The sequence below is a fragment of the Ictalurus furcatus genome, chromosome 26 (genome assembly GCF_023375685.1).
Source record: "Ictalurus furcatus strain D&B chromosome 26, Billie_1.0, whole genome shotgun sequence".
Lineage (NCBI taxonomy): Eukaryota > Metazoa > Chordata > Actinopteri > Siluriformes > Ictaluridae > Ictalurus > Ictalurus furcatus.
This window is the reverse complement of record NC_071280.1, coordinates 20,239,357-20,257,380: the sequence shown is the minus strand read 5'-3', so window position 1 is coordinate 20,257,380 and position 18,024 is coordinate 20,239,357. Positions and strand designations below refer to the sequence as shown.

At 41.9% G+C, this 18,024-nt stretch overlaps 1 protein-coding gene across 1 annotated transcript in view; it reads left to right on the top strand.

Annotated features, from left to right (window-relative positions):
* Positions 1-18,024, top strand: part of LOC128601957 (integrin alpha-M) — a 52,595-nt gene that overhangs the window by 21,572 nt on the left and 12,999 nt on the right. Inside the window, exons 11-24 of the mRNA XM_053615430.1 lie at positions 5,135-5,255; positions 5,426-5,568; positions 6,150-6,296; positions 6,446-6,643; positions 7,106-7,236; positions 7,581-7,735; positions 12,682-12,848; positions 13,242-13,364; positions 13,664-13,731; positions 14,022-14,163; positions 14,406-14,507; positions 15,355-15,434; positions 15,524-15,604; positions 17,742-17,820. Coding sequence (XP_053471405.1) covers positions 5,135-5,255; positions 5,426-5,568; positions 6,150-6,296; positions 6,446-6,643; positions 7,106-7,236; positions 7,581-7,735; positions 12,682-12,848; positions 13,242-13,364; positions 13,664-13,731; positions 14,022-14,163; positions 14,406-14,507; positions 15,355-15,434; positions 15,524-15,604; positions 17,742-17,820 — 1,737 coding nt within the window. The remainder of the gene's footprint in view (positions 1-5,134; positions 5,256-5,425; positions 5,569-6,149; positions 6,297-6,445; positions 6,644-7,105; positions 7,237-7,580; positions 7,736-12,681; positions 12,849-13,241; positions 13,365-13,663; positions 13,732-14,021; positions 14,164-14,405; positions 14,508-15,354; positions 15,435-15,523; positions 15,605-17,741; positions 17,821-18,024) is intronic.

The following is an 18,024-nucleotide window of genomic DNA, read 5'->3' as shown; positions in this document are numbered from 1 at the left end:
AACATAATAATAATAATAATAATAATAATAATAATAATAAATATAGCTGCAAGCAGCAATGACGGGCCCAGTCACTACAGTGCCATCACCACCCAGTGGGTGTATGAAAACGCATAGTGAAGTGAGCGCTGTAGAGTAACTTGTTTAGTACTGAAGTGTTAGGTTAAGTCCAAGTCTTTGGCTTTACAACAGCTTTCATGTCAAAACAAAATACAGAGCCTGCAATTTTCAAAAAATACACATTAAATCCAAAATGATGTACTGCCTGTTGGGCGGAGCTAATGAATGTCATTTTGAAAGTTGTCCGGCTTGATGAGAACAATATTTGTACTGAGTTTGATGACTGTAGGTAAAACTGGCTTCACCACTTTAGTCAAAAGAGGGCACTAAAGAGCCCCCCCACTCCACAACCATGTCTTAGCTTTTGCCTACACCTAATGGCCGACAACTGACATTCATGAAATTTTAAGCATGCTAAGAGTCTCAAAAGACACAAATATACAAATAAAATCATTTTGATGAAGATTTGATGTGTTACCATGGCAACACTATTTTTAAGATATGAAGAATCCAATTTTACATCAATTTTATAACAAAAATCCCTTCACAATTTAACATCTTCAGTGTCTTGACATAATGTTGAGTAAGCTTGGTGACAGTCACATGAAACCCCTAGGAGGAGTATGTAAAAGTTCATCCCATGCACTTTTCACAAAATCCAAAATGGCCGACTTCCTGTTGAATGGAGCTAACGACTGTCAGCAGTAAAGTTTTTCGGGTCAATGAGAACAATGTGTTTACAGAGTTTTGTACATATATGTACAAGTATGTACTATATATGCACCAGGTTTATCTACCCTGTAAAAGGTGGGGCTGCAGAGCCACCATGGCCATGTGCTACCCTTTGCGCGGGCCGAATGGCCAACAACTCTGATGTGTATGCTGAATTTCATGAGTGTTTGTACATGTTAAAGTCCCCAAAAGCCCCCGAAACCTTGGGGGGGGGGTTAGGGACAATAATAATCCTTAGGAAAACAATAGGGCCCTGTGCAATTTCAGTGCTTGGGCCCTAATAATAATAAGAAGAAGAATAAGACGAAGAACTAAGAGTTGATCTGTTTAGCACTTTGTATGTCTTATTCACAATTTATTTTCCAAAGGTGGAGCAAGGTAAACAGGACAACAGAAAGAGCAAAAAGGCAAACTGGATAAACTATTTAAGCACAACATTAAATCAAACAAAATTAATGAAACAGAGCATGAAATATGTGGAAGTATGTAAAGCGTAGATAAGCACAGGATGACTATCCAAATATAATAAACAATAAATAAGGTAAATTTAATTTATAAAATATACAGAATAAGCAGGAAAAGTTAATGAAAAAGATAAAACAAACAGAATTAAACAGAATTAAGACAGTCTAAAGTCGAATAGCAGTCAGTGCTAAAAAAGCAAAGCTGAGGTGCAGAAGGTTAACCATAACCAAACCAAAACTTTAACCAGGAGTTGTTAACCATCCAGGAACACCTTTCTAAATGCAGAGTCTGAAGCAGCAGATCATATCTTGAGTTTTCTGGCAGTTTCCAGGGTTTTAGGGACCTTACTGCAATGTCACCTTTAGCCATCAGATGGGACTCTGGAACAGCCAACAGTTCTAGGACCTGAGTGATCTAGCAGGAGAGTATGGCGTTCAAAGGCCAATAATGTATTCAGGGGCAAGGCCGTGTAATGCTTTGTAAGTTATTGAAGGAATCTTAAAATCAGTTCTGTGGCTCACAGGCAGCCAATTTAAAGAAGCAAAAATATGTGTGTTATGAACTGAGCATGAAAGTGATGTTGAGATGTTGTGTCTGTGGATTATATTACCAAATGGTAGCAATTACACATAAATACATAGAACCCTGGGGAATTCAACAAGTGATTGATGACACTGAGGAGGAGAAGCTACTGATCAATACCTTAAAAGATCTATTGCTCAGGTCTGATGACAACCAATCCAAACAGATCCAGAAATTCCAACCTAGTGACTGAGCCTAATAATTAAAATTACACAACCAATTGAAAGCTGCAGTAAGATCTAAAAGCACTCGAACTTAATTCTCCCCTTTATCAGCTGCCCATAGAAGATCATTAGTAACTCGTTTAATAATTGAGAGAAGACTACGCCTGAACACCCACAACTTTTTTTTTTTTAAAGAAGGTAGAGAAAGGATCTGTGGGACAAGCGGAAAGTTGCATGTTAACATGTTGGTGATGTTCTGCAATGGGGTAGTTGTTAACTGGTTTAGAGGAGGGCTATGATAGCGGCAGGGGGTCTACAGAAGCAGTGTGAGGGGACATGCAAGATCTGATGTTTTTAATCATATTGGGAAAGAAAGCTAAAAACCTTTTGGATTCACCGGATGAGGACACAGACACAGTAACAGATGATCATCTGCACTGAACTGGAAGTGTCAGTCTTTGTGGCAACTGTGCTGCTTGAGATTGCTGTGGATGGCTCTGTTGTGATTTTTTTTACAATTACTGAGCCAGCATGAGACAGTACATCCTTTATTCCAGCATGAATAAGAACAGCACTCACATAGGGATGTCAATGAATGTCGTCCAACTGAACACCAAGAAACGACTCAACCACTGTCTGTTTGGAGCAGAGCTTCATGCATCTGACATTGGAGTTGGTAGTGATGCTGATGGTAGTCAGTCCTGAATTCATGAGCTGACCTGATGTAGCAAGTATTATCAGTCTTAGATGAGCAGGTGATGAAGAGCACACAGAAGGAGGTGTCAGAGAGTTGACCACTGCAGAAATTAAGACAGGAGCAGGTCAGATGGAGGTGGCCACAGCAGGAGAATGGCAGGCAGAGACCAGAGCTGGGATGCCAAAGCCAGCGACAGGAACGAGAGAAGGTGAACACTGACTGATGGCCAACTTGCTTGGTGGCGGCAGCTCCAGCGTCAGCAGTGTGGTCAGCTGGATGATTGGACCCGAGGCCATGCTCAGTGGGTGATTCTCCTCCAGCCTCTGCACACCACTACAAACCAGGAGGTAACATGGGAATCGGGAGTTGAAGAGGAAGGGGGTTGAGGATCAGCCAAGGTATCTTCAAGAACAGTGTCTGGAGGCAAAGGTCAAAATTGGCTTAGCTTGTTTAATAGCTCAATCAATAATCTTGTATGCCTTGTCAAGTAGCTGACAATCCAGACAATGCATATCTAAGTCTACTGATAGGAGATAAGGGCGTCTGCCAAATGCCGGAAATGTAAATGTAAATGATCGGTTAACGATGGCAAACAGAACCAAACTTTTGTTAGCTAGCTTGCTAACTAAATGCCTCGGTAAATTTCACAGAAGTTTATTTGATGCCACCTCTTAAATACACAGTATAATGTATATATTGAAGAGTAGAGGACACCAGAGTGGTAGGAATGTTAGTCAAATGGAGTCAAAGCAAACCCTCTGTGTGTTTTCTCTTTCTCTCTCTCTTTAACTTTAAAAAGGACACCAAAGCTGAATCACGAGAGAGAGAGAGAGAGAGAGAGAGAGAGAGAGAGAGACGAGAAGTTACTTTGAGAACCGGGTTGTTCTTTGTTGTCAAAAGACACGTTAACTGGCTAAGTGGGATTGATGTGTTTGGCATCAAGTTGTGTGTGTGAAAGTTTGTTTTGATTATATGATTAGGTTTCCTCGTGTGTGACAATCAGTGTGTTTTCCCTTTTTAGTTATTTACTTACCTGCTTAGCAACATCTGAACAGTGTTCATCTACCAATGCCCATGTTTTAACAGTTTCTGTGATGTTACTCGGTTACTTATTCACCTTATTTTGTTCCAGTTAAGTAAAGAAGCCGTAGGGGTTAAGCACCATTTTTAAAAATCTTTACCTTTTCTCCTGTTTATATGGTTAGTGAGGGAGTTAGGTAAGACTTTGTATTTTGTTTGGACCATAAGTATAGTTAGTTGTGTTGGGACAAGTTAATTTTTTTACTTTTGTTTATTACGTTGGTAAGTACTGACCATTTGCACAAAAAAAACCCTCTGAAATGACAGTAGCCACACTGGCATATGGAGCTGGTTCCACATGACTTTCCCATCCTGAAGCTTCTCTCTTTCCTGTGGGACAGGTACTGATCAAGTGTCCTGTAACACACAAGCCCTGCCATCTCCATGTTGGTGGCTAGGGACCAAGAAGCTGAAGATGAATGCAGTTCAATCAGAGATTTTCATCTAAAAATTTTATAGGAAAAATCCAGGCACAGAGTCTAAGTCAAGAACTCAATACTAGGCGAACAAAACAACAAGAGGAAACCATCACACTGGAAAAAAGTGCAGGGGTCATACACTATGATAAACTATGATATCACCAATGGAAAAGATGCTCAGAAATGTAGGCAGCAAATGCAAACAAGATTTAACTACGAGTGATACAGAGTATATAATAATAATAATAAACTTTATTTTATAAAGTGCCTTTAAAAGCAGCTTCTCAAAGCGCTTTCCACAAAATAATCAGTACACAGAAAAAAATAAAACATTATAAAAGTTAATAAGAATAACAATAATAATAATAATAATAATAATAATAATAATAATAATAATAATAAAAGTAGACATCAGCAGTCAAATGCAAGTTTAAAAAAGTGTGTCTTAAGTTGAGCTTTAAAAATGCCTAAGGTCTGAGCTTCCCTGAGTTCAGGAGGAAGAGAGTTCCAAAGTGAAGAAGCAGAGACAGAAAAAGTCCTGTCACCTGTAGATTTTAAGTGTGTTTGTGGAACAGTTAACAGATTACACTGTGAAGAGCGCAGTCTGCAATTTGGGGTGTAAGGGATTAATAAAGCAGATAAGTACTGAGGAGCCAAGCCATGTAATGCCTTGTATGTCAACATCATGATCTTAAAATCGACACGGAACCTGACTGGGAGCCAGTGCAAGGACTCCAGAACAGAGTAATATGATTGTATTTCCTGGTCCCCGTCAGGATCCTGTTGGCAGAGTTTTGTACGTATTGCAACAATTGCAATATACTTTATATGGAGTCTGAATGATCTGGAATGAGTTACAGGCGTATACAAATAAAATCTTAAAATCTGTCTGAACACAAACACTTAACCACCTCTTTCTTTATTCTGTATTCCAGGACACTCTTATTCTGGGAGCGGTTGGATCTAATAATTGGCAGGGAAATCTGTATGAAGTTACAGGATCCGAAGCTGAGATGGAAATCGAAGACAGTAACCTAAATAATGACTCGTACAATGGTACGCTGTTTGTTCCACAAGGACATGTCTCTGTTTCTTTCAGCTGTTAGTGACATGTACTGTACATGTGGTTAGTGCAGTCTAACACAGAACCTCAGCAGCTGAGCTTCCACAACCGTGTGTGTGTGTGTGTGTGTGTGTGTGTGTGTGTGTGTGTGTGTTGTGTTCAGGTTACTCTGTTGTGATTGGACGGAGAGGTAGAGATTCTCTTGTGTTCTCTGGAGCACCAAGATCTAATCACAGGGGTCAGGTGACTCTGTTTAGGAAGATGTACCACACATGGGAAGTCATGAGCAATATCTCTGGAGAACAGGTAAGAAACAGCCTCAGCATGTTTACATTGTTCACCTTTAGTCCAAGTTTAGTTTCTAAACTTGTTTCACCTTTAGTTTCTGTATCCTTTTGAGGAACTAAAAGATCTGGGATGTTTAACACTCTCCTAAACAAGAAGTACACAGTTCTGAAGGAGTTTGTGGTTTGTTTCCTCCACACTGTCAGGACTCTGAACATTAAACAGAGAACACAAACTGGGAGTTGGATCTGATATTTCAGATTGTGGTAAAACAACACCACTGTAGACAGGAAGTGAGGTCAGATTTTTCTGTTGAACAAATATGATATAATTTAAAGTGAATATGGTGAAAGGGCCAGCTGGCTCCAGGTCATGTTAAACACCATCATTAACACAAAACTGAAAAACACCTGAAACCTGCATCACAGCTACACAGCAGGTGCACTGAAACACGGCAGATACACAGCAGCAACAGCAGCAGAACTAATGTAACCTCACATGAACCTCACACAGCTACATGGCAGGTACACTGTAGTAATGAAATCACAACACAGCACACACACATCTGTAATGTAATAATTTATTAAATAATGCCTCTGCAGATCGGCTCGTATTTCGGAGGATCGGTGTGTGTGTTAGACCTGGACTCAGACAACAACACTGACTTCCTCGTGGTTGGAGCTCCGCTGTATTACAAACCTCATCCTCCAAGAGAGGGACGGGTATACATCTACAGACTCACACAAGAGGTACACACATACACACACACACACACACACACACACTACAGGACATTACTGTGTGTTACTGAAATAGTATAATTCCATGAGGCCTCAGCGTACTGTATATATAATGATATCGCAGCTAATTAAAACTCTGTGTGTGTGTGTGTGTGTAGCTGAAGTTGGAGAAGGAGTTGGAGGTGTTTGAATCATCTCAGGGTCGGTTTGGGACGACTCTAGCTGCTGTAGCAGATCTGAATGGAGACCAGCTGCAGGATTTAGCTGTTGGAGCTCCACTGGAAGACAATCAGAAAGGAGCCATTTACATTTACCTCGGCAACCGTGAACACGGTATCCGCCCCCAGTACAGCCAGGTACAACTCTAAACATCTGCCCCCAGTACAGACAGGTACAACTCTAAAACATCTGCCCCCAGTACAGCCAGGTACAACTATAAAACATCTGCCCCAATACAGCCAGGTACAACTATAAACATCTGCCCCCAGTACAGACAGGTACAACTCTAAACATCTGCCCCAATACAGCCAGGTACAACTCTAAAACATCTGCCCCCAGTACAGCCAGGTACAACTATAAAACATCTGCCCCCAGTACAGACAGGTACAACGCTAAACTTCTGTCCCAATACAGTCAGGTAATACTCCAAACATCTCCCCCAGTACAGCCAGGTACAACTGCAAACATCTCCCCCAGTACAGCCAGGTACAACTATAAAACACAGACACACAGGAGGTGCACTATATGAAGTCATGTTTGTAATTTTTGTATATTTTGAATGTGATGCATGTTTTTTGTGTGTGTTTGTGTGTGTGTAGAGAATTGTGGCAAGTTCCATCTCTGAGAAGCTTCAGTATTTCGGCTTGGCGATCGACGGTGTGATGGACATGGGACAGGATGGTCTTACGGACATCGCTGTTGGAGCACAAGGGACTGTTGTACTCTTGAAGTATGAAAAACTCATAATTTAATATTTTTAAACACAAATCTCTATATTTAGTGTTGAGTCAAGTGCACAGTGAGGACAGGAAATTGGTCCTGAAATTGAGTTTCTCAGTTCTGTATGATTCTGATCTGAACTTAAGTGCATTTTTCTTGAGTGATATCGACACGAGTGAGGAGCAGTATTAAGATGGAGGCATGAAGTACATGCAGGTGATTTTAATAATCTGACACAGTGAGCTCAGAAAATCCACTTAAGCAGCTGCGTGACCCGACTCTGAATACAAGGAACTTTCCTCATGTAAATATTGATGTAAATTTTGGACTAACTGATGTAACTGGTTCTCTCAGAACTCGGCCGGTTGTGTCCGTCTCAGCGAAGCTCAGTTTCTCTCCCTCTGAAATCAACCTGACCCACTTCGACTGCCTCGGCAACTCAGAAAATTCATTTCCCATCATTACTCTCAGCACCTGCTTCAGTATGGCAGAGAACACCAACAGCAAAGGTATGATCACCTGCAACACAGGTACACATGCTAACTCAGAGCACAGGTACACACAACAAACACTCGGATACACACAACAAACACTCAGATACACACAACAAACACTCAGATACACACCACAAACACTCAGGTACACACCACAAACACTCAGATACATACAACAAACACTCAGCATATACCCAACAAACACTCAGATACACACCACAAACACTCAGATACACACCACAAACACTCAGATACATACAACAAACACTCAGATACACACCACAAACACTCAGCATATACCCAACAAACACTCAGGTACACACCACAAACACTCAGATACACACAACAAACACTCAGGTACACACAACAAACACTCAGCATACACATAGCATATACACACAGAACACACATAGTATACACACAGTATACACACACAGAACACACACAGCGTACACTAGGAGTGTAACAAAATGCCACTAGCTGTATTTGTACCTGTATCTAATTAGGGCTCGAAATATTCTTCGGATACAGTGAATTATGGAAAGAGCTCTCTGATGCCCAGTCAGCGAATAGTGATTATTGGCATCCAGTTGGACTCACAGTTGATGAGGGCTACCCCCTCTCAACGGCGAGTCAGCAACATACTCCAGCTCATCAGTCGCTTCAGAAGAGGCAGGGCTCTGGCCCTCAATGCATTTCTGAGACTGCTAGGTATGCTCACAGAAGCCTCATTGGTGGTCCCTTTGGGCCTTCTGTCATTATGGTCTCTCCAGATCTGGCTGAATGACCTCGGCTTGCATCCCACTCAACACAGGCACAAGCTGGTCAGAGTCACTGCCAGTTGCCTAATGTGCCTGTGCCCATGGAGGAGAAAAGCATATTTCACCCAGGGGGTTCCCTTAGGGGCCAAACCTTCTCGCAGAGAAGTAGTGACCACAGAAGCCTCACTGGCAGGCTAGGGAGCTGTATGGCAATGCAGGGCAGTCAGAGGCCAGTGGAGTCCTTGGCAGCGGGAACAACACATAAATGTGTTGGAGCTACAGGCAGTGCGGCTCGCCATCAAACATTTCCTTCCATTTCTGGTAGGAAGGCATGTCCTTATAAGAATAGACAACACATTTGTGGTCTACCACATAAACCACCAGGGGAGCACCAGGTCCAAACAATCCTTGTGGCTGGCCCAACAGCTGTTATTGTGGGTCCATCTTCACCTATTGAGCCTGAGGGCAATGCACTTACCAGGCACTCAAAACACCGATTTTTTAATTTTTATAAAAAATATTTTTTATTTTTACTAAAAAAACTGCAGATTTTCTATCCCGGCAGAGCCCCCACCCTGACAAATGGAAGCTGCACCCCGCAGTAGTGCAAACAATCTGGCACAGATATGGCAGGGCCGAGGTGAACCTTCTCGCCTCACTGTCAACGTCACACTGTCCCCTTTGGTTTTCATTGGGGGAACCAACAAACCCCTTGGGCCAAGATGCACTGGCCCATGCATGGCCAGCTCGACTGTTGTATGCTTTCCCTCCACTACCATTGATACTCCCCTCCCTAGACTGGCTCCTCAGGGGAAATCACAAGGTGCTACTAGTAGCCCCCAAATGACCAGGGAGGGTGTGGTTCCCAATACTACACAAATTACTGTACAGGGAGCCTTGGTGACTCCCTGTGAGGAGGGATCTCCTCTCACAGCTGGAGGGTCAAATCTGGCACCCGAACCCATCCCCGTGCACCTTCCACCAATGCATTTTACGCTAACCTATGGAAGCTTTTTTCTGAGTGGTGTCAAGCACAAAATCAGGAACCAACACGCTGTTCCATACCAGTAATCCTCAGCTTTCTCCAGTCCCATCTTGATGGAGGCCTTGCAGCCTCGAACATCAAGCTATACATAGCTGGCATCTCAGCCATGCATAACAGAGTAAATGGCATGACGATTGGGTCCCACACCCTTGGGACCTGCTTTCTTAAAGGTGCTGAATGACTGAGAACTCCTAGACGAAACCCAGTATCCTCTTGGGACTTGCCACTCGTATTAGAGGCACTGTGTCAGCCTCCACTTAAACCTCTAGAGAGGTCAGAATTGAGGTGGCTGTCTATGAAAACAGCTTTCCTCTCAGCCATGGCATCACCTAGACGAGTAGGTGAGTTGCATGCCTTATCAGTAAGTCGAGAGTGCGTACGCTGGAGTTCTGGGAACACAGGGGTAACTTTATGGCCGAACCCTTCATTTCTCCCAAAGACCTTTTCTTTGTCTTATATGAACCAGCCCCTCAGTCTGTCAGCTTCTGAGCCCCCAACTCAGTTGGATGAGCAGGGGTCAAGTGCGAGTCTGTTGTGCCCAGTGCGAGCACTAAAGTGTTATATCCAAATGACTGCTGAATTCTGGCAGTCAGATTCACTGTTTTTCTGCCATATGGGGCATTGGCGAGGTCACACCTTGTCCAAGTAGCATCTGTCAAAATGGATTGTAGAGGCTATTGTTTATGCCTGTAAGGGCAGGGGCTTCCAGATCCCTCCTCAGGTTCGAGGTCACTCAACCAGGAGTGTGTCTACTTCATGGGCAGCCATACGAGGGGTTCCTCTTTCAGATATTTGTGCAGCTGTGTCATGGGCATCAACCTGCACATTTGCAAGATTTTATAGGGTGAATGTGATCTCACACAACCCAGTAGCTACAGCCATTTTTTCCCCCAGCTTCACAGCCGTTGTTATGGGGCACGTAGAACTTCCTCGTGACCTTGTTGGTATTAGTCATCTAGGTGCTGAAAGCACCGCCTCTGGCGGTCAGTAGAAATGAAATAGAACGATGGTTACGTATGTAACCGCGGTTCTATGAATTTCCACCAGAGCTTGTCAGTCACTCGGAAGATTCATGAGAAGATTGCCAAGAGGTAATTTCCGGGGTGAACGTGCCTTTCTGCTGTGGGGTGGTCTACGCCACACACATTCATTCGATATTACAACCTGGATATTCATTCTGCCCCTGGCTGGAGTGTCTTGCAGTAACCCTCGGGCTTGGGTCTTTTTGAACAGGCCGTACCCTCAGTATGACGGAGTGGGTATTCTTGTTCCCGCAGCGTTCAGCCAATGCAATGTGAAGTTCTCTTTGAAAGGGAACGTCTGGGTTACACATGTAACCCTGCTCCCTGAGAAGGGAACGAGACGTTGCATAGCTTTGTCATACTGGGTCATGCCTGTGAATTGCATCTGTGCTTCAGATAATAGAGGCTGACTGTGTGGTTCACAGGTGCCATATATATATCACTCGACGCGCTTAATTGCCACGTCACCTGATCACGGCAGGCCTATAAATAGGCATGATGTTACACAAGCTTCAGATACCAGTCATGCACATGGGTGCTTCCCACATCGTGGAGCTCACGCAATGTCTCGTTCCCTTCTCAGAGAACAGGGTTACATGCGTAACCCACACGTTTTGTTTTTTCAGCCTAATGATGGCATCCCTCACTTGCATTGATACCTCTTTTGACCGCATATTGAGAGTTCCTATGAACAGGTAACAAATGCAAATTAAATACTTGGAATCAACTCCAGACCTTTTATCTCCTTTATTTGTCATGAAATTAATTGGAAACAGACCACACCTGTCCATGAAACTTATCAGTCACTTGTGTTTAATGCAATATTTTTGTTAAACCCCAAGCTTGAAAATTTGTGAACCCTTTTGAATTTTCTATATTTCTGCATAAATATGATGCAAATCATCATCAGATTTTCACACAAGTTCGAAAAATAGATAGAGATTAAAGTCTCAATTAAACAAAGGAGACAAAAATATTATACTTGGTCATTTATTTATTGAGGAAAATGATCCAATATTACATATCTGTAAGGGGTAAAAGTATGTGCACCTTTGTTTTCAGTATGTGGTGTGACTCCTTGTGCAGCAATAACTGCAGATAAACATTTGGGGTAACTGTTGATCAGTCCTGCACATCGGTTCGGAGGAGTTTTATCCCGTTCCTCAGTACAGAACAGCTTCAACTCTGGGATGTTGGTGGGTTTCCTCACATGAACTGCTCGCTTCAGGTTCTTCCACAACATTTCTATTGGATTAAGGTCAGGACTTTGACTTGGACATTCCAAAACATTAGCTTTATTCTTCTTTAACCGTTCTCTGCATGACCCACTTCCACTTCAGATTCAGTTCATGGACAGATGTTCTGATATTTTCCTTTAGAATTCGCTGGTGTCATTCTCAATTCATTGTTCCATCAATGATGGCAAGTCGTCCTGCCCAGATGCAGCGAAACAGGCCCAAATACTAACACCACCATGTTTCACAGATGGGATAAGGTTCTTATGATGGAATTCAGTGTTTTCCTTTCTCCAAACATAACGCTTCTCATTTAACACAAAGTTCTGTTTTGGTCTCATGTCCACAAAACATTTTTCCAACATCCTTCTGGCTTGTCCACGTGATCTCATGGATATCAAATAATTGCAAACACAAAACAGGTTTGTAAAAATATCTTTGTTAAATATAGGTGTGCAACAATTATTGGCACCCTTTTAGTCAATACTTTGTGCTACCTCCCTTTGCCAAAACACTTTGTGTACTATAGTTTTGTTTTTTTGAAGCACAATAATGCAGTGTTTAGTTCGGTGCAAACTATTGAAGTACTGCTGATGTGAAAATGAATAGTGCATCTCCAATTTCTATAACGTTAATGATATTTATTCCATTTATCCACGGTTCCACCATAATGCCATATGAAAGCTGTTCTTTAAAACTTAAAAAAGGTAAAAAGTAATTCGGTTACATCCCTAGCGTACATACAGCATACATTAACATTCCAGAGCACAGGTATTCTCAGGTAACAAACACAGGTAACAAAGACAAACACAACAGAACCAGTAGTGGCAGTAGTTTAAGCAGTTCTAGGACGCACCGCTAAGGCACTGCTATGATAACTACCCTCTCTTCCTCTCAGGGGCAGTGAAGAGTGGTCTGAACGTGACGTTGGAGCTCAAAGCTGACGTTGTGAGACAGGACAGTCGGGCATTTTTCAGTGCAGAAGATAAGACGTCCAGGAGTCTGGTGACGTCTGTGCTGCTGGACTCTGAGTTTTCCTGTTACAGTCACGCAGTCTTTATGCACGTATGTTCCATCTCTTTATAACACAGAGGACTGGGATTAAATTGTGCTGATGGAATACGATGTCTTCCTGTCACTCTGTCACACCATCATCTGAAGTCATAATTATACATCTGTGTTCATGTCTCTTAACAAATTCTTTATTTAATGTATTTATACAAAAAAGTAATTACAGTTAAAATAATTTCCACAATGAAAGGCTGAACGTAAAGCCAGACACTGAGGGTCATAACTAGTTTAGGAACATTTTAAATCTCTACAGTTTTTATTTGTTGCCTGTTATAATGTGAGAAAACCAAATTCCTCATAAGTTGATTTAAACATTGAAGTGAATTATAAATAATCATGATGAAGCTGTTAGGAAAGTAATCTTTTCCCTGTGTCTCTGTGTTTCAGAGCTGTGTGAAGGACACCGTGTCTCCGGTGTTATTCCGACTCCACTTCCACCAGTCTGATCATCAGCCCAAGAGCTCCAACTCCATACTGAACATCGACTGCAAGACCACGGCTCAAGTAGAGGTGAGTCACACCACTGTCACGCTGTGAGCTGATTGGCTGAATTAGAGTCTATCTGTGAGCTGATTGGCTGAATTAGAGTCTATCTGTGAGCTGATGGGCTGAATTAGAGTCTATCTGTGAGCTGATTGGCTGAGGTAATATATTTATCTATGTAGTTAGGAGGTTACAGTGGGAGAGTTTATGACAAACACCAATACATTTCCATAGCAGTAATATTTTGAAATGTAATAATTAATGTAGATTTCTGTTGTGAATGTGTGTGTGTGTGTGTGTGTGTGTGTGTGTGTGTGTGTTTCCAGGTTCCCTTTCAGATTAACTGCAAAAACACGAGCTGTGTATCAGACCTGCAGCTGGACTTTAACTTCCTGTAAGAATCCAAATCTTCACATTTCTACATTTCTGTATTTCTGCTAAATGTAATTTCTGTGTTGGAATTAAAACGTCTGCCATTTTAAAGTTCGGTCCCAAATGCTGTCACACACACAATCTGTTCTAGTCATTTCTTGGTGGTTATGTGTTTGTATAGTGTTACTCCCAGAGTGTATGGAAGTGTGTACATTCTCCATGATGCACTGCAAGCTTATATCAGGTGTAACTATGTGTGTGTGTGTGTGTGTGTGTGTGTGTGTGTGTGTGTGTGTGTGTGTGTGTATTTAGGAACAATACATTGCTGGTGGTGGACCAGGCGTCTTTTATCATCCATGTGACTCTACTGAATAAAGGAGGTGACTCGTTCAACACCAGCGTGGTTCTGCTCTACCCTCCCGGATTATCACTCTCAATGTTCAAGACCATTGAGGTACAGCACTCATTTACCCACTTTATTTATCACTCTATTTATCAAACTCATAAAATTATTTAACTCTGATTCAGACTGTGACTCTCACTCTGACTGTGATTGTGACTCTGATTGTGACTCTGATTGTGATTCTGTTTGTGATTGTGACTCTGTGACTCTGATTGTGATTCTGACTGTGATTGTGTCTCTGATTGTGATTGTGATTGTGATTGTGACTCTGACTCTGATTGTGATTGGTCCAGGCAAACAGAAGGACTCTGAGCAGTTGTGGAGATCGTGATGACGAAGCGCTGAATGAAACCACCTGCAGTATCAGTTTACCGGTTTATCGCAGAGGCACACGTGTAAGAGCAACACACACTACAGTACACACTACACACTAACTCAGCAGAACACACACACTACAGTACACACTACACACTAACTCAGCAGAACACACACACTAATGTACACACTACACACTAACTCAGCAGAACACACACACTACAGTACACACTACACACTAACTCAGCAGAACACACACACTACAGTACACACTACACACTAACTCAGCGGAACACACACACCACAGTACACACTACACACTAACTCAGCGGAACACACACACCACAGTACACACTACACACTAACTCAGCAGAACACACACACACTACAGTACACACTACACACTAACTCAGCAGAACACACACACACTACAGTACACACTACACACTAACTCAGCAGAACACACACACTACAGTACACACTACACACTAACTCAGCGGAACACACACACCACAGTACACACTACACACTAACTCAGCAGAACACACACACTACAGTACACACTACACACTAACTCAGCGGAACACACACACCACAGTACACACTACACACTCACTCAGCAGAACACACACACTACAGTACACACTACACACTCACTCAGCAGAACACACACACTACAGTACACACTACACACTAACTCAGCAGAACACACACACACTACAGTACACACTACACACTAACTCAGTAGAACACAACACAGTCTGAGACTGTTGAACCTACAGAGGAGTGTGTTTGTGTTTGTGTGTGTGTGTGTGTGTGTGTGTGTGTGTGTGAGAGAGAGAGAGAGAGAGAGAGAGAGAGAGAGAACCTGGAATCCACAGAACCACTCACAGAATACTATAAGACATTATAATGTGTGTGTTGTAGGCCGTGTTTGAGGGTGTGTTCCGCATCTCTCGCTTTTACAGCTGGAATGACAACATGCAGATGACACTTGTGGCCAGCAGGTAAACACACACACACACACACACACACACACACACACACACAGATCTCAGTGTGAGAGTGTATTGAGCTGTTGGTTGTGTGTTTACAGTGATAATAATGGAAATACAAGTACCACCACAGTGACGAAGACTCTGCCTGTTCAGTTCAGTGTAGATGTGGCCATCAGCCCGTGAGTAATCTCTACACACACACACACACACACACACACTTCTCTCTCTCTCTCCTCTCTCCAATATCCAATTTTTCCAATTTCAACGTACTTTATTTGCATGATTGTTTATGTATAATATTGCCAGAATATCAATATATTCACTTTCCCAGTGGTCCAGATGTACATGTTTACTACTTTTTATGATCTGGTTTAGTTTAATCTGGTTTCGTTTAATCTGGTTTAGTTTAATCTGGTTTAGTTTAGTGGAGCTGGTCTGAAACTGAGTGTTAGATGATGGTGGGTTTGTGAGGTTCAGAGACAGCTGACAGAAGGGACGGGTTTCAGGGCTCTCGGGTTTTAAGAGCTTCGTTTTGAAGTGTATTAGAGGAGCTTGATTTAAGATGAGTTCAGAATGGAAGAGATGGTTTTTGAATATTTAGAAATAAGGATATCTGCCTAATTCAGCTCTGCATGTGTTAGTTGGAGTTCTTCTCTGCGCTCTCAGAACATTTGGACAGAATTCTGTATGCAGGGACTCTGTGGGGTGTTTGTCCCATCTAGAGAAGTCGTCCTGACCGAGCCCCACACTTCACATCCATAAAGAGCTATAGGCATAATAATAATAATAATAATAATAATAATAGTAATAATAATACTGTCACGCACTTAGCATTTAGAGGCCAGGTGTTTATATAAAGTGAGGCCAGGTGTTTATTTAAAGTGAGGCCAGGTGTTTATATAAAGTGAGGCCAGGTGTTTATTTAAAGTGAGTCCAGGTGTTCATTTAAAGTGAGTCCAGGTGTTTATATAAAGTGAGTCCAGGTGTTTATATAAAGTGAGGCCAGGTGTTTATTTAAAGTGAGTCCAGGTGTTTATATAAAGTGAGTCCAGGTGTTTATTTAAAGTGAGTCCAGGTGTTTATTTAAAGTGAGGCCGGGTGTTTATTTAAAGTGAGTCCGGGTGTTTATATAAAGTGAGTCCGGGTGTTTATTTAAAGTGAGTCCGGGTGTTTATTTAAAGTGAGTCCAGGTGTTTATTTAAAGTGAGGCCAGGTGTTTATTTAAAGTGAGTCCAGGTGTTTATTTAAAGTGAAGCCAGGTGTTTATTTAAAGTGAGGCCAGGTGTTTATATAAAGTGAGTCCAGGTGTTTATTTAAAGTGAAGCCAGGTGTTTATTTAAAGTGAGTCCAGGTGTTTATATAAAGTGAGTCCAGGTGTTTATTTAAAGTGAAGCCAGGTGTTTATTTAAAGTGAGTCCAGGTGTTTATATAAAGTGAGTCCAGGTGTTTCTTTAAAGTGAGTCCAGGTGTTTATTTAAAGTGAGTCCAGGTGTTTATTTAAAGTGAAGCCAGGTGTTTATTTAAAGTGAGTCCAGGTGTTTATATAAAGTGAGTCCAGGTGTTTATATAAAGTGAGTCCAGGTGTTTATTTAAAGTGAAGCCAGGTGTTTATTTAAAGTGAGGCCAGGTGTTTATTTAAAGTGAGGCCAGGTGTTTATTTAAAGTGAAGCCAGGTGTTTATTTAAAGTGAAGCCAGGTGTTTATTTAAAGTGAGTCCAGGTGTTTATATAAAGTGAGTCCAGGTGTTTATATAAAGTGAGTCCAGGTGTTTATATAAAGTGAGGCCAGGTGTTTTTTTAAAGTGAGTCCAGGTTTTTCTTTAAAGTGAGTCCAGGTGTTTATTTGAAGTGAGGCCAGGTGTTTATTTGAAGTGAGTCCAAGTGTTTATATAAAGTGAGGCCAGGTGTTTATATAAAGTGAGTCCAGGTGTTTATTTAAAGTGAGTCCAGGTGTTTATATAAAGTGAGTCCAGGTGTTTATTTAAAGTGAAGCCAGGTGTTTATTTAAAGTGAGTCCAGGTGTTTATATAAAGTGAGTCCAGGTGTTTCTTTAAAGTGAGTCCAGGTGTTTATATAAAGTGAGGCCAGGTGTTTATATAAAGTGAGGCCAGGTGTTGAGGATTGTTCCAGTAACACTGGTAACTCACTGATGTATATGTTGAACAGGGTTGGACTCAAACTGCAGTTCTGTCTAACTCCACGTCTTTGGAGGAAGAAATCTGTTCTTTTATTGCCAATTTTTCTCCACACCTGAGTACATGGATTTCTCTCTCTCTCTCTCTCTCTCTCTCTCTCTCTCTCTCTCTCTCTCTTTCAGTGTTCCTGAGCTTTCTGTAACGTATCTGAATTTCTCTCTGAAAGATAAAGGCCCAAAAACTATAAGTTTTGTGTATAAGGTGAGTTTATACATACATACCCACACACACACACACACACTCGCATACACACACACACACACACACACACACACACACAGGTTATCCGGGACATGTAAGGGAATGATACCCCAGGATTGCTCACATCACATATACCAGGAGGAAGTGAAAAATAACGTGATGATGGCCCATTAAAAAGGCTTTTTTACTTCCTTCTGTTGGTGG